We start from the raw sequence: 25,743 nt of genomic DNA, 5'->3' as shown, positions 1-25,743 counted from the left end.
TACTTACCTGTAGTTAATAACCTATGTAATTAGGGATACACTGACGCAATAACAAAACATAAAATTAACGCTCCCTCAAGAGATTACCGAACATACGGAAACTGTAGATGAAATATAACACACAGACTGAATGTGTTCTGTTCATCATACAGTCAAATGTGAAATCTTTATCTCGAAAAAGGATACAATAAATTTTATGGGCTTTTTTAAAATAAATTTTTCGACATCTTATAGAGAACCTTATAATGAGTTTATGTAAAGGAAAAAGATATGTCAAACATGATATTAGTTCTCTCCCCAAAGTGTCCTTTAAGATGTTGGTTTTACGCTCACAATAAACAGTTTTGGTTTGGATTAAGTTATATGTTTCATATGTTCATCTCTTGTACCAACTATACGTAGTAAAGACCTAAATGCCTTTTATGCTAAACATAGTCTTTTTGGTCCTATTGATAAAATGACTTCAGGTTTATTTGAGTTAAATAGGATTAACCATTGTTAGCAAAATAATAAATGCCTGACGAAGCTACTGGAAGAAAGCTTTCATCAACAGCATGTTTAGCGACACGTTTGCAGCATTATCGATAACGTACACGAAAAAGAGCAAATTGCAAATTATTGGCCCTTGCCGAAAGCAAGCGTTAATGAACATAGACTTCTTAAAATCTTTGTTAAAGATAACCAATCATTTAAAGCTTAAAACTTAACTTGTGTCAAAGTGCATTAACATCTAACAAACAAATACAACATCCAATTTCAATGAATCAGGTTCAGTTCATAGTCATGTAGTTGGAAAGGAATGATGCATAGGTCTGAATATGGACCAATTTCACTATACTTTTATTGTAATTTCTTGAACGTTGAATCCCTTTTAAACCCCTAAAATAGAAAGTTGTCGCTTCATGTTGTTGGAAAGGTGAAAGATTACAGATAAATACCTGTCATTGGTTTTACCTTTATAGTAGTTCCAGTCCATGTTTCTCGTTTTAAATCATCAGTAGATTTTGATTTTGTTCCTGCATAAAAGTAAAATTCTTGTAAGTTAAATTTGATTAGTTATATGTTATTATAAACAATGGGAATAGACCACATATTATAATACCTACTTATTCTAAAAGAGTTAAGTGATTATACAATTGGACGAACATAAATTATATGTCATCCTCCTGGTAACAAAAATTATAATATGCAAGATATATGTATTGTCGATAGATTTGAAGAACATTTTCTACATATAATTTTGAATGTTCAACTAGCTCTATATTGATCCTAGACAATGTGTTTAAATCAATTCAGAAAATTCTGTTGAATTCTGTTCTATACACAGAGAACGAAAATGTATGCGCTCCAGTTTAAAATATGACCATGTGTTCAGTTGATCGGAAGAACTTGGATAAATTTGACAACCATCAAATAAAGAATGCCGCATAATCGGTTTAGTGGTGAGTCATCAAATATTCATCGAAAGAACGTTGCATCTATTGGAAGAAGTGACAATCTAAGAATCGTTGAAGAACATATGATATGTCTTTGTGAAAATGCCTGAGAAAAGTAATATGTCGCTGTAAGAAATGTAAATATAACATAAGCATCTATTTTACTAATATTTCTATTCCATTACATGATACCAAGACACTTGTGAAAATATTTTCTCTATTTATTTTTTAATGAAATTCCGCATATTTCGTTGATATGTCTAGCCAAAGGACCTCATTCTATGCAGACCAAATTCAAGTAGACGAATGGCGTTTTATACAAAAGAGAATGTTTTCTACTTTGTGAAGCTGAAAAACAATGCTTTCTTAATTGTAAAAAAAAGAAAAGCACAAGTAATCGCGCTCGTTTATATTTCATAGGACCTTATCTTGTCCAATTGTTTGAAAAATTCTGAGCATATTATATCCTAGTTACCATTATACGGATTTCAGGTCTTACAGGTTACTATCAATACACGATGCTATCAATATAATGTCAGTATATATTTAACAAAATTTCCTACGTTTAATTGATGTTGATTGATGCATCAATAACATATGCATACGCTTCAAAATTGAACGAAACATGCTTGGTTAACCGTGCATCTAAAAGATATATAGAGTGTTCCGTCAAAGGGTAACCATGTCTACTTACTTAAAATACTTACGGTTACAGAAAAGAAACCAGGAACTATCAATAATAACAAAGTTTATTATGAAAAGCAACAATTGAAATACCTTAAAAATGTTAACTAGCCGTAAAGTTCAATCTTAAATTAAAAGATAATCAAAATCCTAAATCCTGTCCTGGTCATAATTTTAACGAAATCAGTATTTCATTCAATGTCTATAAATACTCTCTATATAGATTAATTTTTTATAAATCCACAATGTTAGTGAAACTCATTTATATGTTAAAGAAGCTATATTCATAAATAAAGTTATACCAGGTCCTCAGATCCTGTCTAAAGCATCATGGAAGGTTCCAGTAACTTATAGGAGTACATTGTGCCATTAAAACTTGGACAGGATTTACAGTAAACAATAAGTAAGATATACGTGTATTAAGAAATAAAATCAAGCATGATGAAGAGTAAATGACAGGTACATAACACCTCCAAAACTTAACGGAGATACCTTCTTTTAAATTTCAATATTTAATATGAAATAGAAACTGAATGCTTCAAGATATAACATATACAATTATTAAACATACACTAAATATCATTCAAAGTTATGAAATATAGAGCACTTCGTTCACATCCTAGATAAGGCATCTGGTAAAGCTTTATCTTTATCCTGTATATGTTGAAAATCACAGTTATATTCATGAAGCAAAATACTTTCATTTTGTTTATGAAAGTGAGAGGATTATGTACATTGAAGACAACAGTAGGGAACACGGTTGTCCTTTACTATTCTTCGAAGTGCTGAATTGCCAAGATAAGAGCCAAACATAAGAGCCAACAGTATTTTGCAATAGCAGAGTAATTTCTCTGATTCTTGATTAAAATTTGAGATTATTAATTCCAGAATTCTTTTTGTGTAGCAATATTCCATTAGTATATGTATTGTGGCGAGATGTCCCCATCAGAATTTATATGTTGATATGATTAAGTTGCCGCATATATTATAATTCATTCTAAGAATACTTAGACCAAATCTTATTTGCACCACTGTTTCGAACCACCAATGATCCGTCATAATTCAATGTTTTAGACGAAGAAACAAACATGAATCTCTAACAAAATATTAGAAAAGAAGGTTATATTTATTGGTATATTAACGCTTCTATTATGAAAAATACCCAAATTAAGGACAAATTACGCACTTCTATAATCATAGTACTAAGGAACTTGATTTTGTCTATCATTGAGCGCTCATTAATTACAGTTAGATGAAGCTTATAAATACCAGCTCCGCGAAGCAATCAGAACCTCCCTGGCTGCTGAGGAATCAACAACCTCGAAATAAATATATAGAATCTGCCAAGCTGCCGAGTGATTAACCGCTAAAATAAGTAGTACACAATATTACCAAATACTATTAGGTTATAAACTGAGCTAACGTGATTGCTACATTATCATTATCGCTAGCATCTACTGCTAACTTAAATATTTTATTTCTTCAGTATTGGTACCAAAAGAACCGGTTCTCTCTTGAGTATTGCTTTCACTTTCTCAAACGATTTTTGCACTGTATTTCATGCCCAACATTATTTATACAATCATCAGCATAGAATATCGATTAGTTTAAGAGACACTGTTAACGTTCCTGTAATCTTTACATAACCAGTAAGATTTGTCAGGTTTGGGAACAAAAATATATAAAAATAACTCCATTTACGTTTGCATCGTAAAAGATATCATTATCCAATAATGTTTTATTTCTACATTTAAATAGTTATCTTTTGTCATGTCATTGTGTATTGATGTTTTCGATTAGATAGAATATGTACATTCAGTGTCATAAACAATTTTATAAGTTCTAATTTGGAAATAAATGTTCTTTTCCATGGACAAGTTTAAGCTTATCTTTGTACTGAAGTTCCAAATGGAAAGTTTTTTCATCCAGGTATTGTAGAATGTCTAAAGTCTGAAGTTATTGTTTTGACCACGAACAGAGCTTTTATCATTTTCAATGTCAATTTAAGGTAATGGATCCGTAATATCTCCTTTTGAAGATTATTCAATTCCTACCATAAACCTACTTTGACTATTTTTAGGAGGGCGTAGGCTCAAGCCCATTAAGACCAACTCTTTTTTCTTGATATTTCCTTTTTCAAATAAATCAAACTGTTTTTCCAGACATATTATTGATTTATTGTACCAAAGCGGATTTCTTTTTATTTAATAAGCCCTCTCTTGTTGTTTAAAATGAATTTTATCTCCGATATTAAAGCATGTAGGGTTAGACATCTTTGAAAATACTTAGTTACATACGGCGAAAGTTTTTTTTATTTTGCCTTCACCTTTTACTATATATTGTGGGAGAAATGTAGACAGGTATTATCTCTGCCCCATGTCATTTTTTAATGCAGTGAGCAACATTTAAAACAGTCTCACAGAACTTGGCCATAACGTTTTAGTGCAATAGCTAAATTTCTATCCGATTAAACCCTTCTACCTGAGGCTCCCTGGAAAAAAAAAAACATATTATCATCAGCTCCATTCTGTGTTAACAAATACATTGAGGTTTCTTTTATTTAGGTTATTCTCATCGATGGCAATGTACAGTGGTTATCGCTTTGAATGTTGTCTCTATTTGGGCTGGAGCAAATATCATAAATTATATAGAATTTGCAAAAATAAAAAAAAGTAAAACACGGTAAAAGTTGTTTAAAAATTGCAACAAAGTGTTAAACAATGCTGACTTTATCAAATTTATGCAATTTTAAACATTGCTGTTACGGGTTTACTACCTTAAGAAGAATTTTCAGTTTCCTCTATAACAGAGCTATGTCTATCATAATTCATTTAACATATTTATATGACAAACCTGCTTTTGCTTGTGCCTAACAAAACTGTTAATAATATTATTCAGTTCACTTGACTCCGTTTCAACGGAATAAGGAACATAGCTTCTTTTTCTTTTCCTCTTCAGGCCTCATATGAGTAACTCCATTTATTTTCCCGGTAATTGGCATAATCGGGGTCGGGGAAAATCAACCTAACAGTCTTACAATTTTTATAAAATTAATTATTATTAAAAAATAATTAGAATCACATATCAAAGTCACAGTGAAACTTATATAATTACATGCCTTGCCTTCTTCAATTATGCTTTTAACACGCACTAGTTCAAAAGGACTGAGGCCATGTGATTCTTGTACAGTATCTCTGCTGGCAAATACCAATACATGGATGCCATCATTCCGGTCCGCTATCAAACACGCTATTTAGGTTTAAATAATAACAAATAAAATTTCATTATCAAACTCAGTTGAGCTTGAAAATGTTTCGTCAACCCGGGGCCTGATTTGAGATGCGAAATTAAATATAACCATTGATTTGTCCTTAATGTTTCTTAAAGGAATAGGAGATTTTGCTGAAGCTCACATAATTGTCCAAAGATACTGGTTCCTTGATTTAATAAGAGTAGGAAGTTATATAATATCAAACAGTGAGCTTACAACGGATAATTGCGACTGGCTTGTGTGTCTTTTGTCCAAAATACAGGTAATATATTTTTTGTGACTTGCCTCTTTAAAAATTGTTATGTCTGTAGTATATCTGTAAGTAACTGTTCTCTTTATTGTGTAAATATATACGCAAGCAAACATATTTAAGCAAAAACTATTACTCGATGAGTTCATATCCACTTCTAGATTGTATCGAAGTAAAGCTATTTTTTAAAATATAATCGTATTATATATATCCGAAGATCCTTTCTCAGCATAAACGCGATTAAGCAAAAAAACAAATAATAATAATAATTGCAGATTCGGTTTGATTGCATTTGTTTATTAGAGGCAACGGGAGTGCTAAAAGGTATTCTATCACAGGTGTATTGAAGGGATTCCTTTAATGGCCCTTAAAAACCAGAACTATTAATTATCATGAAAACTAGTACTTGAGGTTTTTTGCAACAGTAAAATATTTTCGTCTCAAGTTGCTATATGTGGCGGCATTGGTTAATATGCCTATATCCACCCTTGTTATAAGGACAATACGAAATGATGTGATAATTCAAAAATGCTACAAACTGGCGGAAATGTCAAACTGGGTATGGGCATTGTTTTGGTCAATATTTTCTTATTACTCATTCTGATTATTTAAAGTATTATAACTGACTCTGTTTAGAAGCTGTACCATTTGCACTAAACAATTTGAATATGGGACATATTGTTCAGTATGGAGAGCCCAAACAATGTGTACATTTTGCTTTGAATGAGTTTAGCTATTCAAACCGTTGTCAACCTCATTAAATGGACTTTCGGTAAAGAATATTATTTTGTATTATTCAGTTATTATATAAACAATGATATGAAAATGTTCAAAAGTTTTTATTTTAGATCAAATGACCCGCATTTACAAATATATAAGCATATGTAGTAGTAGATGGATACTGACCCAAGTGTTCATAGAAATTCCGAGGATAAAGCCCGAAATGCTATGAAGATAATAGTCAATATTGTAGTTTGAAATTTTGCATATGCTGTTCTAAAGGTAGCGCTTGTTGCATATTGAGAAGTATACTCCATAAAATGTGGTAAACAATAGCTGTAGCATGCCAAAAGTAATGTTTTTATACACATGATCAGTACCAGATGTTCCTGTTTTATCAAAGGTGTAAATATCTATATCTTTGTAACAAAATTCTGTTTAAAAGCTCAAGTCCGCTGTCAGAAGGTTCTAAAGATTACACGCCTGCATCTTTTCTGCTTCATTTTGGTAAAATATTAAACAAGCAAGAATAGGTCAATTTAACACCTGAATCTAAATGTGCTGAGATTCCGCAGGGGAAGGGGATACACCCATATTTAGAAATTAAGTATGCTAAGGGTCTATTAGCATTTTAAGAGTGTGAAAATAATGACACTTTAACAGATCAGTTTTGCTGAAATATGCTGAATACTGCTGTGAATTCATAGAAGTACATTCCCTCTTCTTCCGTAAGTTCAAAGTAGAGAAAAGGGGAAACTTCACTGGTCGCTCAACACCACAAAAACGAAAATGTTGCAGGCTCGGTTTGATTGAGCCTGTTCATGGACGGTAGTGGAAATGCAGGCTACCGTCCACGCCCCGGGTTGAGCAGAACTCAGCATTTAAACATGCTAAAAGTACAAAAAGCAATTTAGAGACATCCGCAGATGTATTCAAACAGCGGTGAACATGGAACCTTCAATGATACATTAAGTTGGTGATATGAATTGTAATTAAGATAATTTGTTTGCTTTGTTCTTTGGGCTATAATAACCATGGTATTTTGACCGCTGTTCAGAATCTTTGGTATGTTTTGTGATGTTGAAAATCCTGGGTATTTTTGAAGACAGTGTTGTACAGATTGAAGATAACCCCCAGCAAAACTCTAAAAGCCATTTCTAAGGGAGCCAAAGATCAGTATAGGTTGACTGCCGGGTACCTCAACCAGCACTGAAATAAGCGCCAATATATGGCCATATAATTTTTTGGGATTTTTTTTATAGGGTCTTTATCCAAAGTCATCATTCGGACTATCTCTGTAATTGTAAGAATTACATTTATGAAAAGAGAGTGTTAAAATTTCTTTCCGATAACATATGGGGCAAAATCATAATCCGCGGTGGGTTTCATATGCTCTACTTATTAGGTTGCTGTGCCTGTTACCAGGACAACAAAAGCTGTCGGAGGACAGCAACGCTCGACTATTCAAGAGCCTTGTCAACTGAATAAATACAAAAGGGGCATAATTTTGTTAAAATGGAGAAAAGGGTTATGGAACCTTCAAAGTGCTTATCAGCTCATGACTGATACTCATGACTGAGTGTGTGAGGTTTGAAGTGATGGGACCTGCACAGTGCATGTCAAATCATGACGGTGAACAAGTGTGTGAAGTTTTAATCCATTCAAATTAGTGAGAACTAAGATACTAGCTTACATACAAAACCTTAAGCAAGAATTTCTAAGTCGAAAGAGAGACATTATTTTGTAAAAAAGCAAAATAAAGTTATAAAACCTGTGCAATGTAGGTCAGTTTCTCACAGTGAATAAGTGTGTGGAGTTTCAATCCATTCCCACACGTGGTTACTGAGACAAAGCTTACATACAAAACGTTAACCAAGAATTTCTAAGTCGAAAAAGGAACATAATTTTGTAAAGAAAAGCAAAATAGAGTTTTGGAACCTGTTTATTATAGGTCAATTTTTCACAGTGAATAAGCGTGTGTAGTTTCAATCTATTCCCATGAGTGATTACTGAGATACCGGCTTACATACAAAACCTTAACCAAATTGGGATGCCGATGCCGACGCATGGGTGAGTCTAATAGCTTTACTATTCTTTGAATAGTCGAGCTAAAATCGTTAAAACCCACTACGACCTAGTGGCCTACTTTTCACTCACATAACCTTCATGAAAATCATTCTTGAAATACAGGTGATATACAGTTATACTACAAGTTTTCAGGTGGACAATTTCGGCCAATCCTGAATAAATGTGTTTTTACAACTTCATCTTTAAACTTATTTAGTCAATTTCTTTTCAGCATAGTTTCAAGAACAAACATGAATAACCATCTTACATTGTAGAAACAAAATGTGATTGAGATTTCGATAAATACACTGATTGCTGTATATTTTGCTAAAGTTATTCAATACAATGTTAAGACATTACACACATTGCCTTTCCCTAATATATGTCACTGTCATGTACATGTTATTTCTCATTTTCTTCATGCAAAGCATGTATAATTAAGGTCAAGAAAACACAAAAGAATACAGTTATTTTGTGGCGCTTCTTTAACAAGCTGATATCATCATGTTAGATGTGTAATGGTATGTAAATGAAAGAAGTCAATGACAGCTATTATCCACTTTCAAAGACAACACATGTAGAGCATTATCAATTGTCACTTTCGGCTATTATGCATTTTTCACACAAGGATCAATATAAATGGTTTTGACATAAAAACGGCAAACGTAAACAACTTCCTCTAAATTATGTCAGATAGTGAAATCGTAGAGCTGTATTAATAGTGAAATACAAGCATAAAAATCAATTCTTTATTTTATGAATTATTACTATTAATATTTTTTTATGAATTTTCAAACTGGTGTTATTTTAAATATTTTTCAAAATTTCTGTAATCCTACAATTTTTCAGTAATCAGTTGATTTTCAGCATCAATTTGAATATCTAAGCATTTCTATAACGGAAAACAATATATCTATTTGAAACATGCTCAGAAAAATCAAAAGAACATGATTTAGTAAAGAAAGGAATACTTTTTCAGCAGACCCAAGGGCTATTTTTGCAAATTTTTGTCAGTTTTAAGTTGGTACTTCTGCTATTTTATCGACTTTCACATAATAGAATTTAATCAAACTGCACATACCTTTGGTTATGTCTACCTAATCTAATAGAACGATGAAAAATTCCGCCATTTTTTACAAAACCTATAGTTTACGAATGTACGGTACGGGAGTAGAAACAGCTGTGACTTAATGCAGAGTTGGAGCGCTTGTATAAATAACAGGCTCCAGTATATGTCGAATTGAAGCAATTTGAACTAAAAGTATTTTAAATGTATATATTTTGTAACCATGGTGATACTTACCCTAATCTTTAGTCAGTATATTATACATTTTGTACATTAAATGCATGCGAACATACAATAATTTGCGAATTTTTGCCGTACGTGACATTAGATAATCACTTCCGGGCATGCGCAGAAGACCGCACCAGCTCTACAGTGAGCTACATCGATTACCAATTGGCACGGTGTTGGGGTAAATATCGACCCGTCCGGAAAAACTGTAGCGAGTGCCTTAAACACCATTTGCATTTAAGTGGCGGGAAGTGCTGATTAACGAATGGAACAGCCACTGGTCCTAGTTAATATATTCGGCTGCATTAAGATTGCCATTAACATTGACCAAATCAGTTTTTCCAGTTTCCCAAAGCTATAGCACTGTCCCTTTTTCTCTACAACACAGGCGTCAGCAAATTGTTCCCCTCTTCTTATAAATATCCTCAACCTCTGATCATGATGACTCGGGTCAAACCTTGATTCATCGGAAAAGACAATCCTATCCCACTGACGTCTTTCTAACGTAGCCATGCCCAGTTCAAACGAGCAACGCGATGACGTTGTACGACCACATTACCAATGTAAGCTCGTCTTGGTCTGACTGGCCGAACACCATGACGCCGATGCCTCAGAACCCTGCTAATACTGTACTGCCTCTCATAGCGGTAGCGCTTTGAAAACGACGCCTGGTGTGCCTCAGTTCAAAATGATGGTCTAATGTGATGTTAGTTACACGAGGCCTGCCGGTTCGAGGACAATTGATAACTTTTCCTGTTTGCTGGAACCTGGCACGGGCTTTACTTACTGTGTTTGTAAGGTAATTAAATAAAACTAAAACTGAAACTGTTTTATTTGATTAAACGCCTATTTTTACGCAAATTCAATGACGTTTTACAAATGCATTTTAAAAATGCGACAAAAATTAAGATATTTTAAATGACATTTGACATAAATGAGCATAATATCATTGTGAATAAACTATTTAGTAAGCACTAAAAAAGATCAGGCATCAAATAAGATTAATAACATATTAGAATATTAAGATACAGTAAGACAGCTGTTTGTTATTAAGTAAGAATAAGTGGGTTATTGCGACATGTCCAAGTTATTACAAACAACTGTATTTTGTATTTGTTATAATATAGTTCATTTTCGAATGTATTTACACAATAAAATCATCCAGTTCACGTTACTTTAATCTCTTAAAAATTAAAATCACAGTCCCTGAAAGAGTGCAAAGTAATTTTCTAAATAATGAGTTTTCAACTTCTTTTTTGAAAACATCAATTGTGTCGGAATTTCTTATTTCGAGAGGCAATTCATTCTAGAATTTAGGTCCTACAGTACCAAAACCTATCGCTGAACGTTTTGCGCTTGTTGAACGGAACAACGAAACACCCAGTAACGGAATTTGAAGAACGCAAGTTTCTTGTCTGTGTTTGTTTTATGTGAAGTTCAGAAAGATATTCTGGATAGTTTCAAACTGAAAAATTATACATGTAGGTTAACATTTTGAATGAGATTCTGGCTTTGATTGGTAGCCATTGAAGGTCTTACAGCGCTTGCTTGGCATTGTCATATTTTCTTCGATTTAGGATAAGTTTTGCACACATGTTCTGAATTCGTAGCATTTTGTTTACTTCGCTTTGAGCAAAACCATACAGAATGGCATTACAATAATCTACATGGGATATCACCAATGACAGGACAAGGGTTTCGGTAGCCTTTTTTGTAAGATATTTCCTGATACATTTTATTCTGAAGTAGTTGAGCATTGCTGTTCTACACTTTCGTTTTACATGCTCTTTTAGATTCAAGTTTTTCACCCAGGAATGCACTTAGGTATCGAATAAAGCTCACTGATTTCACTTCATCACCTTCAATGCATATTTTGTCAGTTGAACACTTAGAGAGCTGTTGCCTACTAACAAACATGATGAACTCGGTTTTGAAAGTGTTCATTTTAAGCTTATTTTCGTTCATCCAGTTGTTGATTGTTTTAGCACATTGTTCAAGTTCTTGTATTGCCTGTGATTCTACTGTTGGAGATGATGGTTTAAAGCGTTTATTAGCAGTGTATTCATCCGCAAAGCCGTGAACTGAAATCGACGGCGGAATAACATCAAACAGTGTCCCCGCATATGTCAAATATAGCACGGTCCTAAGCAGCTCCCTTGTGGAACGCTACAATTTAATTGGCGTGGAAATGACATGGCTGAATTGACACTTACACGACAACTTCTGGGGCGCAGATAGGAATCAACCCAGCTCAGTGCTGTTCCACGAACGCCATACTGCTTGTTTAACACATAAACAAGAATGTCATGATCTACAGTATCAAAGGCGGCACTGAGATCAACGGCAATTAGCGCCGTAGCTTCTTTCTTCTCCATAACATCCAGCAAATCATTTACAAGACGGAACAATGCTGATTCGCAAGAATGGTTTTTCCTGTAAGCATATTGTTTTTTTTTCGCAGAAGATTGTGTTTGTTTACATGATCACTGAGCTTGAACAGAGCTGCTTTTTCAAATAATTTTGACAGAAACGATAAATTACTAACAGGCCTGTAGTTTGCGAATTCAAGTTCCAGTCCCATTTTCTTAAACAAAAGTCTTACAATTGCCTATTTCTATTTTGTTGGAAAGATACCGTCGCGCAACGACAAATTAACCAATTTGTTAATAACAGGCAACAGCTCATCTAAGTATGTTTTAGCACATTTGTTGGTAGAATATCAAGTTCACATGATTTTGTCTGTAGTTGGTTTATAAGTTTTCTAACTTCTTCCTCGCTCAGATCTTTAAAACTGTCAAAACAAGGAATATCTTTTTCGCATGGTTGAAAATTATCGAAATGTTTCAACAATTCTCGATTTCTTTCAGTTTTATATATGAAATGATCTGCAAATTTCTCAGCCAGTGCACTGCCATGTCCAGTTGGTATAGGGTTCTCAGACCTAGTGCCTGTGGCCTCAGATACAAATCTATAAAGCTTTTTCGAGTCACCTTTTGCATTATGAACTTTTTCACTCAGAGATGATTTGTTCTCATGTTTGAGTTCTTTTTCGTAGTGTTTACGTGCTGTTTTGAAGGCTTCATGCATATGCGATTGTCTATGTTTCTTCCACAAACGTTCAGATTTGCGAGCCACTCTTTTAAGGTATTGGACCCGTAAACGAGTACCTCCTTTTTGAAGAGTATTCAAATGCTACTATAAACCTACGTTGAATGCAATTTTCAGGGGGCGTAGGTTCAAGCCCTACTGGGACCATAATAATTTTTTTTCTCCATATTTTCCTTTTTCTAGTAAGTTTTTACTTCTTTCAATAAAAAAGTGGAAACTCCACAGGTCGCTCAACACAACAGAAAAACGAAAATGTTGCAGGCTCGGTTTGATTGAACCTGTTCATGGACGTTAGACTTATTATGGCTTTATTGTACAAAAGTGGAAAATTTTCATTTTATAAGCGATTTATTGCTGTTCAAAGTGAATTTATCTCTGAATCAGGAGAGGGGAGAGTTAGACTTCTTTAAAAATATTGAGTAACACGCGATAAAAGTTCTCCATTTTGCCTTCATTCCTTAGACTACATATTGTGGAAGAAATGCAGGCAGAATTTACTTCTGTCCCATAGGTCTTTTTTTTTTTAATGAAGTGAGCGAAGTTCAAAACATACCCGCAGGATTCGACCTTAATATATCAATGTTAGAATTCTGTCTCATTAAATCTGTTTACTTGAGGCACCCTAGAAAAAAAAAGATATTTACTTTTATATTTTGTATTTTATAATTGTTTTACAATAGTTTTTTTATCAAAATTAATGCTGTAATGAGTTCTCTGCAAACGTTTTAGATAGTGGCCATCACATTGAAATTTGTCTCTACTCGAGCTTGAGGACATACCATAAATTATACAAGATTTACAAGAAAACGGAACGGTAAAAAATGTTTAAAATTTGCAGTACAGTACGAAACATGGTCAACTTTAAGAATATATCAAGCAAATGCAAACATGATTTTTACGGGTCCAATACCTTGAGGTGAAGAGATTTTTCTGTGAACAAGGGTTTTGGAGCACGACGGATGATTGTTTTTTTTTTCATAAATGGTGCGTGTGAGTTCATAATATTTTCTACTGCTTCCGAAATTCTTCAACAAAAAGGTCGACATTATCACTTTCGATCGTCAATTCTCTCAGATCGCTTGAAAATGTGTTCGTATCCATGTCTTTGAATTTTTTAAAGAGCACCACCTCACTGGTAATATTTTCTTTTCTAACATTTGTCACAATTTTGAAAGCACAGTGATCAGAAATATATGTACCCTATTCACAAGAAACTACTTCAACACCATTTACGAATTCCGTAAAGACCAAATCAAGAATGTTACCACTAGTGTGTGTACTTAATTGTACATGTTGTTGTAAACCCATGGTGTACAAAGAATTATTGAATTCTGTTACTGCATTTGTGTCATCGTGGATGTGAAGATTAAAGTCACCCATGACCATTATTGTGATAGTACTCCCTCCATATATTGAAAGAAATCTGTGACGAACTGGGAACAAGTGGATAAAGATGGAGGTCTGTAAATCCAAACTACATGCATAGTAATGTTCTTGAAAATCAACTGCCAAATACCATATTCAAAACTGAGAATTTCCTGCCGAAAGTTTGCGCATGTTTACATTAGATCTACATGTCAGTGCAACACCACCACCCATCCTGTTTTGCCTGTTCGTAACACTCAGTTTGTAGCCATTTAGATTGGGATCAGACGTTTCATATTGGTGTTGTTTGTCGTCCGAATACCAAGTCTTTTCCTCGCGTAATAACTGACCAATAAGAACATCATTGTTTACTACCGAGCGACAATTTAGCGTCAAACATGTAAGCTAATCATTTTGTCTTTTCAATGCATTTCCATTTTCCTTAGGGTATATAAGGTTACTTAAGTTTACACCTCTGAAAACCACTGGTTTACCGAAACGACTTTTATGTAAGGAATTGCTGTCATACATAATAAAATCCATGATTAAAAACTACAATGGTGAACGAAAGTTCACAAAGTGTTTATCAATAATAAATATTTTAAGTGTATATAATTATGTGATTGTTTCAGATGCTGATTTTGGATCAACACATGCAGCAATCCAAAATATAATGACACAAGCACATCAAGCACACATTCACAAAACTATACCTCAACAATCACGTCTCTACTCCCACTATTAACGATAACAAAATTAAATCAAATCAGAACTCAAAAAGTGCACGAGCAACTCATGGGCAAAGCTTGTATATGGACGTTACGTAACAATTAACCCAATATAGCCATACAGGCGTGCTTCACATGATACTATTTGTATAACCTATATTATTATAGTTATCATAAAAAGAACCATGCAAACTTTCTTTAACATTTGAGTATACATGTATATAATTCTGCTGGGCTAAAAGTAATCTTATTAAATATATAACGCGTGTAAGAAGTCTTTTATTTCCTTAAATTGTAATGTTGAAGTATAATACAACGACTGCAACTTGTAAATGCTATGAGCTATGATCACGCCTAGCTGCTGTACAGTTATGAATATGTAAGTACAATTAAGGGTCGAGTATATAAGATTCTGTGACGAGTTGCTAACTCGACATGTTCAATTTATCGCTCTCGCTTTCCGCATCAGGACCCAGAATCAACAAACGCAGAAAACGTGCAATGAAATAGGTATGCAGACTTCCCAAGAAAGAATTTAGCTGTAGAGGAAAGCCTTTCCGTCCAAGAATTGATTTGTTATGTCTTTGTTTCGCCGACAATTACTCTATTTCTGAAGACTGTATGCTTGTCAAGTTATTTAACAACCGGTTTTACGATATCGATCTTATCTTAACTGGCATATTTTGTGGTAATTTCCAAATTTATACGTATTTGAAATATTATGATTGTAAGATATTTTGGGTTGCCGCTTGTAATTTTTCACCCACAGAGCATTAGTCTCTTTGAACAAATACTATTTGCGATTGCCTTTCTTGACAAAAAACAAACAGGCTATTTTTCTAAAAGGATCACTATAACTTCAAGTTAGTACCAGAGTCGTTTGTTTATTTTCAGTCTCACTTGACTATTTTGCTTTATCAACAATAATATACGTTTCGTATCTGATCTTAGCGCAACACATTTTGTACTTTCTTGTCGTGGCACTATCACAATCTGTTTACCAGTCTGTGTTCATCATATTAAATGTAGAGAACATCTTTGTATAAGTTCTAGGACTCATTTAACCATTGTACGTTGAACATATCATACATCGTTTCCATAACGTGCAAGCCTTGCTTCTGAGACTCTGTGTGTTCAGATATTTTGATAATTTTTTACAGGTATAAAACAATAATTTTTAAGATGTTATTTACAACAGATTTTAAACCTTTTACAATAAAATGGTAGAAAAATATTTATTGATGTGTTTCATTCAGAGGCTAAACAAAAATCTAAAACGATTTTATATCCTCCATAGACATCATGTCAGTTCTCATTATGTTATGTATTACAGATTAGCGATATATCATGTATTCAGTGTTGTTATATTTTCTAGTCCTTTTTGATCACGGAGTCCATTCAACATATGCGTAATAAATAAAATCTGGAAATTAGATCCCTCGGAAGCATCGAGAACAAGGCAAACAGTGAAAATTGCAGACTCGGTTTGATTGAGTCTGCTCATGGGCAGTAATGGAAAATGCAATACTGCCCACGCCCCCTAGCACCGGCTTAAGCAGTATTCAGTCTTCTAATCTAAATGAGTTGAAATCAAAGATCCCGAAGGACCAGCAAATATAACAACACTGAGATGAAGTCGGGGCGACTTTTTGGCGGCCGCCACACAGCACTTAACACCCGCTGTTGTGAAGTAAATAAAATCTGGAAATTAGATCCCTAGGAAGCATCGAGAACAAGGCAAAGAGCGAAAAGTTCCACTTAAGCAGGTGCTAGCGGCCATGACAGGTGTTGCACATTACATTACCTCTCATGAACAGACTCAATCAAACCGAGTCTGCTATTATTCTTCTTGGTTGCATTCTTTGCTTACAAAGGATCTTTTTACAGATTTTATAAAGGGTTTCGCGACACATTAATTTGAATGGGCAAATAGCGTCGATATACGAATGATACAAAAATAGTAACGGGTGTAGAAAGTAACTAAGCTAAATGTGAAAGTGAAATTAGATATAGTAATACGTCTTACTAGTACGAATTATGTCCATTTATTTTATATAGAAAGACAAGAGTTCTCTCAAGAGCAAATCACTAATTTATTCAAAAATTTGTAAAATATTCCACATTTAGAGTTATACTAAAGTTTAATAATAATACAGTTTTTGAAGGGTTGTGAATTAAAGCCCCAGAGGTGTAATGGTGTTTTTGGTTTTAATCTAGGAATATTGTTTTCAGTTATAAAATAATTATATCATTATCTATCAACAAGATTTTATATTTTATTTAGATTTAATTACGAGGCAGCATAAGAATGACTTTATCAAAACAGTTGTTTTCATTTCACATTCCATCAAAGTTATACTGTGCACATCTTTAACGTACATATCAATTTTAATCATTACATATTGATTTAAATCTAGACAATCCCCATCAAACATCTGTATGTTTATGTGCATTTGTGTTAAATAGAAAAACACAAGAAGTATACTAGAAAGAAACAAGTTCATCCATTCAGAAAGATTCGTGAAATAGTCCAAATGTAAAGTTATATTGCTGTACATTAAAGTAATATTTCTTGAAGGTCCGACGAGGTGACGGTGATTTTGGTTTTAAATTAGATTTTTTAATGTACTATTGTTTTCTGTTATGTTAAATTATTATCACTTGATATCAACTGGATTTTGTATTTGAGGTGCACTTAATTACGATGCAGTATGGACATGTCTTCATTAAAGCATTTGTTATATTCCATTTTCCTTTAGAGATTTACTTGCCTTCATAAAACCGAAAATATTTCATCATTGCATATTTCGGGGATTTGACAGTAAAATGAATATATGTCTGAATAAGAGACCTACTTCAAAAGGAAGATACACCAAGGGGCATAATTCCATCAAATACACAAATCTGAGTTATTAGGATTGTTACAACACATGTAGATGATGATGATAAAGACATATTTTGAGTTTCAAGTCATTATTTATCCCCCCGCCAAAGGCGAAGGGGATATTACAAATGCTCTCCGTCCGTGCGTGCGTCCGTCCGTCCGTCTGTGAGTCCGCAACGATCTTTGTCCGGAGCATAACTCCAAAACTACTGGAGGGATTTTCTTCAAACTTCATACACTGATAGAACACATTGGGAGGAAGTGCAATGTGCAAAAACAATAACTCTACCTTGCCTATTATTTGAGTTATTCCCCTTTATCATATTTTCTTAAAAAATTTTGTCCGGAGCATAACTCCAAAAGTACTGGAGGGATTTTCTTCAAACTTCATACACTGATAGAATTCATTGGGAGGAAGTGCAGTGTGCAAGAACAATAACTCTACCTTGACTATTTTTTGAGTTATTTCCCTTTATCATATTTTCTTAAAACATTTTGTCCGGAGCATAACCCCAAAAGTACTGGAGGGATTTTCTTCAAACTTCATACACTGATAGAACACATTGGGAGGAAGTGCAGTGTGCAAGAACAATAACTCTACCTTGCCTATTTTTTTAGTTATTCTCCTTTATCATATTTTCTTAAAAAAAAATGTCCGGAGCATATCTTCTTCATGCATGGAGGGATTTTGATATATCTTGGCACAAATGTTTACCACCACGAGGCGGAGTGTCATGCGCAAGAACCAGGTCCCTAGGTCTAAGGTCAAGGTCACACTTAGAGGTCAAAGAATACAAGAATGAAAACCTTGTCCGGAGCATTTCTTCTTCATGCATAGAGGGATTTTGATATATCTTGGCACAAATGTTCACCACCACGAGACGGAGTGTCATGCGCAAGATCCAGGTCACTAGGCCTAAGGTCAAGGTCACACTTAGAGGCCAAATGTCAGATACAAGAATGTCTTTGTCCGAAGCATTTCTTCTTCATGCATGGAGGGATTTTGATGTAACTTGGCACAATTATACACCATCATGAGACGAAGTGTCATGCGCAGTTCCCTTTTTTAGAGTTACTTCCCTTTGTTGTTACTTTAAATAGCTTTTATTGTAACCTTTTCATTACTAGTCGTAGGGAAAAATCGAGACTACTTTTCTGTAGTAGAACAAGCATGCTAAATCCAATTTTGAGGTGTATTTTGACCAATCTCTACCTGATAAAGATTTTTGTGTGGACTTGCAATGTTTTTTTTTTTTTTTTCTTTTTTTTTTTTTTAAAGATTAACTTCCCTTAGTTGTTACTATAAATAACTTATATTGTAACATTTTTATAATTGACCCTAGGGAAAAAATAAGACCACTTTTCTGTGGTACAACATAGATGTTACTCTCCAATTTTAGGTGTATTTTATTACATATAAGGTATCTCTACCTGGTAAGGATTTTTTTTGTGGACTTTAAAAAACAAAAGACTTACAATGATTACTAAACAACCACAAAATTAACATTCCATTTGCAAATACAGCTGCTAGAGTAAAGAAATTTGCTGTGACGGGCATATATTGTGACATTCTGGCACTCTTGTTCCCTGTTAGCTTTCCATTCCTTCTTTTTACAGTAGCCATATAGAAAAACATCATAGCTATACTGTTCATGAAAATTAATAAAATTTAGTAGTAAACAGCCTCCTTTGACTTATTCTTTCTTCCACATCTTAAAACCCCTGATGCGGACCACAACTAAACAGTTCTTCAAAGCTTTCCCAAAAATTAATACTTTCAGACACTAACTTGCCAGGAACTTTAGCCTTCAATTATAATATGCCCGGCGGGGAGATTAGCCATGTGTAACATGGCTCTTGTCTTATATAGTACCAAAGTTATGTCCAGAAAACGAAGTTTGTAAAAAATTTAAGTGTAAAAGGGGCATAATTAGGTCAAAAATACAAATCAGAGTTATGGGGATTGATACCACACATGCAGATGATGATGATAAAGATACATTTTAAGTTTCAAGTTTTTATCTTATATTGCATTAAAGTTATATCCAGAAAGCGAAGATTGCAAAAAAGTTTAAGTGCAAAAGGGGCATTATTCTGTAATTCTGTCAAAACACAATTAGAGTTATTGGGTATCTAGCCACACATGCAGATAATTATAAACAAATATTTTTGATTTCAAGTCATTATATTTTAAAGTACAAAAGATATGTCTATAAACGAAGCTCTCGAAAAAAAAATAACAAGAAAACAATTCAAAGTATAACTTCTTGGTAACCTTGACCTTAGGTATAATGGGCCCAGCCCATGTACATACTTTGTTTGTATGCTGGACAATGTGTATGTGAACTACCAGTATGATATAAGCAAAAGTAACAAAGATATGACAGAAAAACAAAGGTTGCCGAAAAACTTTAACCTTAAAAATAACCTAAGTATAAGACCTTGGTGACCTTGACCTTAGGTATAATGGGCCTAGTCCCTGAACATACTTTGTTTGTATACTGGACAATGTTTATGTAAAGTTACAGTAAGATATAAGCAATAGTAACAAAGATATGACAGAAAAACAAAGGTTGCCGAAAAACTTTAACCTTAGAAATAACCTAAGTATAAGACCTTGGTGACTTTTACCTTAAGCATAATGGGCTCAGACCCTACACATACATTGTCTGTATACTGGACAATGTTTATGTGAAGTTACAGTAAGATATAAGCAATAGCAACAAAGATATGACAGAAAAACAAAGGTTGACGAAAAACTTTAACCTTAAAAATAACCTAAGTATAAGACCTGGGTGACCTTGACCTTGGGTATAATAGGCTCAGCCCCTACACATATCTTGTTTGTATACTGGACAATGTTTATGTTAACATACAATAAGATATAAGCAATAGTAACAAAGTTATGACAGAAAAACAAAGGTTGCCGAAAAGCTTTAACCTTAAAAATAAACTAAGTATAACAGCCTGGTGACCTTGACCTTGGGTATAATGGACTCAGCCCCTGCACATATTTGATTGTATACTGGACAATGTTTATGTGCAGTTACAGTAAGAAATAAGCGGTAGTAACAAAGATATGACAGAAAAACAAAGATTGCCGTAAAACTTTAACCAAGAAGGGTCACGCCGACGCCGACGCCGGGGCGAGTAGTATAGCCCCCTATTCTCCGAATAGTGGAGCTAAAAATGTACCTGTATATGCACCAATAACAATAACATGTCTACTTAGTAACAACCATTTGTTCCGAACAAACTTTCAGAATTTTAGTAACGTAACATATTCATGTTGTAAATTACTCATGTATTAGTATATTCTACTGCCAATTTCAGAATAGCTCGCCGTTTCAGTGTTTGCATCATACACATTTAGTCACTGACTAAATGTGTATGATTTGCTTATCGTGAGTGGCTAATTTAGTAACCATCATTTACATAAACTCCGCCCAAGACGCGAGTGAAGTTAAACTGAAAAGTCTGTAATAAATGTTTTTGTGGTTTTTAAAATGGATGATATTACAGTTTTTAGCCGTATCTCAGACTCAGTTTCAAAACAAACATCGCCGATTTTACGTGCACTCGGACTGATTACATTATGTCTGTAAAACTGAACTTGATTAACCTCGCATTCTCCCGATCATTTCACGTATACATTGTAAGTTTTGTTTCCTGTCACCGGTGTACATCGATTTCCTTGTGACAAGTCGATAAAAAATAATGTGTATTTTTATCGCTTGGTCAGGGATCTAAGTTTACAATAGTAAATCATAGCCAGATGGGCATCACTTTTCACATTAAAAATGATATATTTAGTTTAAACATAAATGTCCTATTTACATACATCACTCAAGTTATAAAGGTAATAGCTCTAAGAATTTATGTGTGTTTGGTAATCCAGCAACATGCGATTCTGAAGACGTGCTTGAACTAAGTGGAATCTTTTTTTTTTCGTACATTGAACATGCATTTAGGTCCTACTTATCAATGACTAAACTTCCGGTCATGTAGCCGCTGTACATGAAATTAAAAACCTTAAGTGCTGGGTTCCTTCATTTGGCTTTAATAGCAAATTGAAACTTGATTCGGGATTCATGACTAAGTAAGTCTCCTTGCCAAGAGACTTACTCACGACGGAAATTTATTTTATTGGGTTTAACGCCAGATTTCAACAGTTCTTCTTTGATGTCGGGTGGTTAGTTTACTTAATTAAGCATCGCTCCTGGGAAAAAAAAGTACTAGACTTTCGTCTCCGTAAGAAACTGCCAACTTTCTCACATAAAGAAATATGGTCGGAAGGAAGGCTCGAACCCGTGCCCCCACCCCAATCAGTGAGAGGTTACAGTGATTTCAAGACAACGACTAACCACTCGACTACGGGAGCAGTCAAATGATGAAGGGGTACTACTATTCGGATTCTACAAATCACACGACAGAAGTCGACATAGAACTCTCAAGTTGATTAAGGACGATGGGATCGACTGACATCTTAGTTTTATTTCTATTTTTTTTACGTTTGACATATAAGTATTCATGACATCGCATACCACATGTCTTCTGCATTCAGTAATAATTTGACGGATTTCTATGAACTAATGTATATTTCTTCACATTAAAAACTTTTCCAATGAAATTCTAATCGATGTCGATCCTTTCCTTTGGTATTTTACAGATTATTTCGTAAATACCAAAAAGATTCTATAGAACTTACGTGTCTCAAAAGATCTTTTTTTATTTAAAACTGTGATAGTAAAATTGCACCTCTATGTTCACAGCGTTTGTAAAAGGCGATCTTGCTTATAATTTGCCTGTCACAAATACTAGTTTTTAACGATCGTGCCATCTGACCATGATATGCATTTAATCAGAATCACATGTACTTTTGTTTGTTTAAAATCATAACTATAATTTTCCTATCGTAAGCTTGTCTGACTTCGACAATTCTCGGCGTCAAACTTGGAAAATTCAAGGCAACCTAAATTAACCTACTTGAAACCTGGAAGACTGGATGTGGTAATCTGACTCAGATGGAGGTACAATTATAGTGACCACATCACTTTGTACTTTTTACCAACAATCGGATTACATCGCATCGTAGGAAAGGAAATGCGTATTAGTTTTATAAAAAATGGCTGCGTGTTTATCTGCACCATTTAGTAATTTTTGAAGCAAAAATGAAAATAAAATAAAAATGACAAGACTGCACGCAATTTAATCGGTCGCACTCAGCGAACGTTGCGCTCTTTATAGAATTGTCCGATACACATGTGTAGAAGAAAGGAATTACTGAACAAGACTTAGTGCTATAATATAACAGTGACCTGAAAGCATGTTCAATAGAGTGAAATCAGTCATAATTGGTGCGCTAAAATAGCAATCTACATGACATGTACACTGAACAATAAAGCTTTTTATTACAAAATTTAGTGCATGATCTTAAGTTTCTATTCTCAGTTCAGATCTATAAAGTAAATAGTTTTAAGTGTATAACTGCGTATGTGTACATGCACATGTATGATTATGCAGGATTATCCTGAAATAAACTCCCGTAATATTTCAGTTTTGTAACTAACACTTTACGAGGTTATTTTCCACAGCTACCGATAGAAATATACGTTTGGACGGAGTAAACTACAAGCGTCATCAAATTACTCTCTCACCGATCACTAGAGTGACAGCTACGTCATTTACTACCTGCGTTTCATGTTAACGCCCATTCGGCAAGCTTTTCTGAAATTAGCAGTATTTAAACCGTACACTCATAAACACGTTTATTTTATCATTCCATGTATAATACGCGGTAATTGTTTATATATATATTGGCATAATATATCTTAAATGTTGTATAATTTTTTATCCAAAATAACATAAAGCAACATAATTATTAATGTGTATGATATAAACTACAAAAAACGTGCATTTAACACCAAAACAAACGACTCCGATCAATCATTTTGACGATGATGACAGATTTAATGTTAACAAATGGCCGCTATTTTGATGATGTCAAAACTCGATTCAGTCGAAGAATTCAGACTGGCGACATGGTTTAGAATAAACTTCAGTCATAACGGAACAGATTGGTATATGTCGCCATTAATCTTTTTTTTTTTCTAATTGAGCTGCAAGATGTCAAAAAGTTACAAATATGTACTGCAATGGAAAGATTAACTCTAAATCTGACATCGATCCGAAGAAAAGGCAATTACCAACAAAATATAATCCACACGGATTTGAATGGTTATATTTCATACATAAATTTACACAGGGGCGTGAGAGGTGTTACACATTTCACTACCCCACATTAACAGACTCAGTCAATTCGAATCTGCTAGTATTCTTTGTGATTGCATTCTTTGCTTCCAAAGGATCATTTTACAAGTTTTAATGAAGTGAATACAATCTCAATATGAAATTTTCTTTGACGATGGAGCATTGCGGGATGTATTTTGTAAGGTTATGGTCCCGCTTGTATCTTGCAAAATGGTAATCAGTTGTAGTGTTATCTATAAATACATATGTCTTAAATAAATAAATGTCTTTATAAAAATGAAGTATTGAAAGTTTGTCCCTATTTAAAAAAAAAAATGCATTGAGGGATTTTATCGAGGTCCTTTAGTCTATTTGTCTTTCAGATAGATAGATCCTTATCATACCTGTATTTGGAATTCAATATATTCCGTAAACTATCTTTAGATATACCTGGTATCTGGGAACTTTCTTTTGTTGGCATGTTAGAATGATCATACATATATCAAATCGCAACAAAAGTTTAAAGAAATTTTAATGTTTATTCTTAAACGTCACTATCGGACTCGCAGAATAGCAGACAATTGTACTCTGAAATAAATCGCTAAAACCTAATCCTTAAACGTTATACTGAAAAACGATATTTGATTCTTTAAACAGTTTATGTGGAAAAAAAAACAATTGACTTATCTCAACAAATGCTTTTTATTGAACCGTTATGACCATAACATTGACTCTGAAATAATTTGTACCTTTCAAATAAAATTCTTCTATGTTAATTTAATTATATTATATTTGAGCCATCAAAATCATGTTAAAGCCGAAAACAGTATTTGCTTTTCAACATGCTGCAATCTTTACTTACCTAAAAGCAATTTTAACGTTACTACAGCGAAATATAAAATCATTAATTTCCTTCTACGCATTTCCCAAACAAAACTTTTAGATGTTTATAATTCCAAATATATCTACATTTAGTAACAGAAACTTACACTGATACATTATTCTCATCTAACGTAGATAAAACATTATTTTCCGATGAAAAGTATAGCACTTCAGTCTAGACTTCTATCAACTACGTTTATAAAATAAATAAACATAAAAAAAATGTTTCATTTAAAGATGCAAGAGGTATGCAAAATGTTATCAGGTTATCAGGATATCAGGTTTTGTTCAGAAATACAAATAAAAAAACTCATTTTCAAATTTATTAACGTCAGAAATATTTTACACTCGATGATATTATGATACCATTTACATTAACTATCTGCATCCGTAAGAATCATATTGACTTGAAACTTGTAGAGCGGTTCCAAATATCGCAAATTCTAACCTTCAAGACCAGCACGAATCCCACACTATTTTTTATATCGGGGTTGTTGTACTCGTCAGTAATTCTCGTTAGCTTTTCTTAGATTACTTGATTACTTATTTCAAAGAATATGTGCAGCAAGATTATACAATGTATGATGACTAATTGTTTCTGTTAATCGAAGCAATATATAAATAGAGACAATTTATACGATCGAATCACCACCACATTGCAACGACCCAATCGTGACAAAACCCGTATCAGCACAAAAGGGCGTGCGTTCCGCACTCAAAAAGGTTGGTTTCAGTCCTGTTTTCTATACCAAAATTCACAACATGTTGAAACTGGTTCAACGATTTCACGAATACTTCAATTTGT

The 25,743-nt window shown here is 33.7% G+C and overlaps 1 protein-coding gene across 1 annotated transcript in view; it reads right to left on the bottom strand.

The window, feature by feature from the left end:
* LOC123549850 (carbohydrate sulfotransferase 14-like) overlaps positions 1-25,085 on the bottom strand; it is a 39,960-nt gene extending 14,875 nt beyond the window's left edge. Inside the window, exons 1-2 of the mRNA XM_045338290.2 lie at positions 24,919-25,085; positions 955-1,016 (exon numbers count right to left, since the gene is read on the bottom strand). Of these exons, the coding sequence (XP_045194225.2) occupies positions 955-1,016; positions 24,919-24,979 (123 nt within the window). The 5' untranslated portion in view covers positions 24,980-25,085. The remainder of the gene's footprint in view (positions 1-954; positions 1,017-24,918) is intronic.
* Between the last annotated feature and the right edge of the window lie 658 nt (positions 25,086-25,743).

This window comes from Mercenaria mercenaria, chromosome 6 (genome assembly GCF_021730395.1).
Source record: "Mercenaria mercenaria strain notata chromosome 6, MADL_Memer_1, whole genome shotgun sequence".
NCBI classification, from domain to species: domain Eukaryota; kingdom Metazoa; phylum Mollusca; class Bivalvia; order Venerida; family Veneridae; genus Mercenaria; species Mercenaria mercenaria.
The sequence above is the reverse complement of the archived record's forward strand: the minus strand, read 5'-3'. Positions and strand labels throughout refer to the sequence as shown.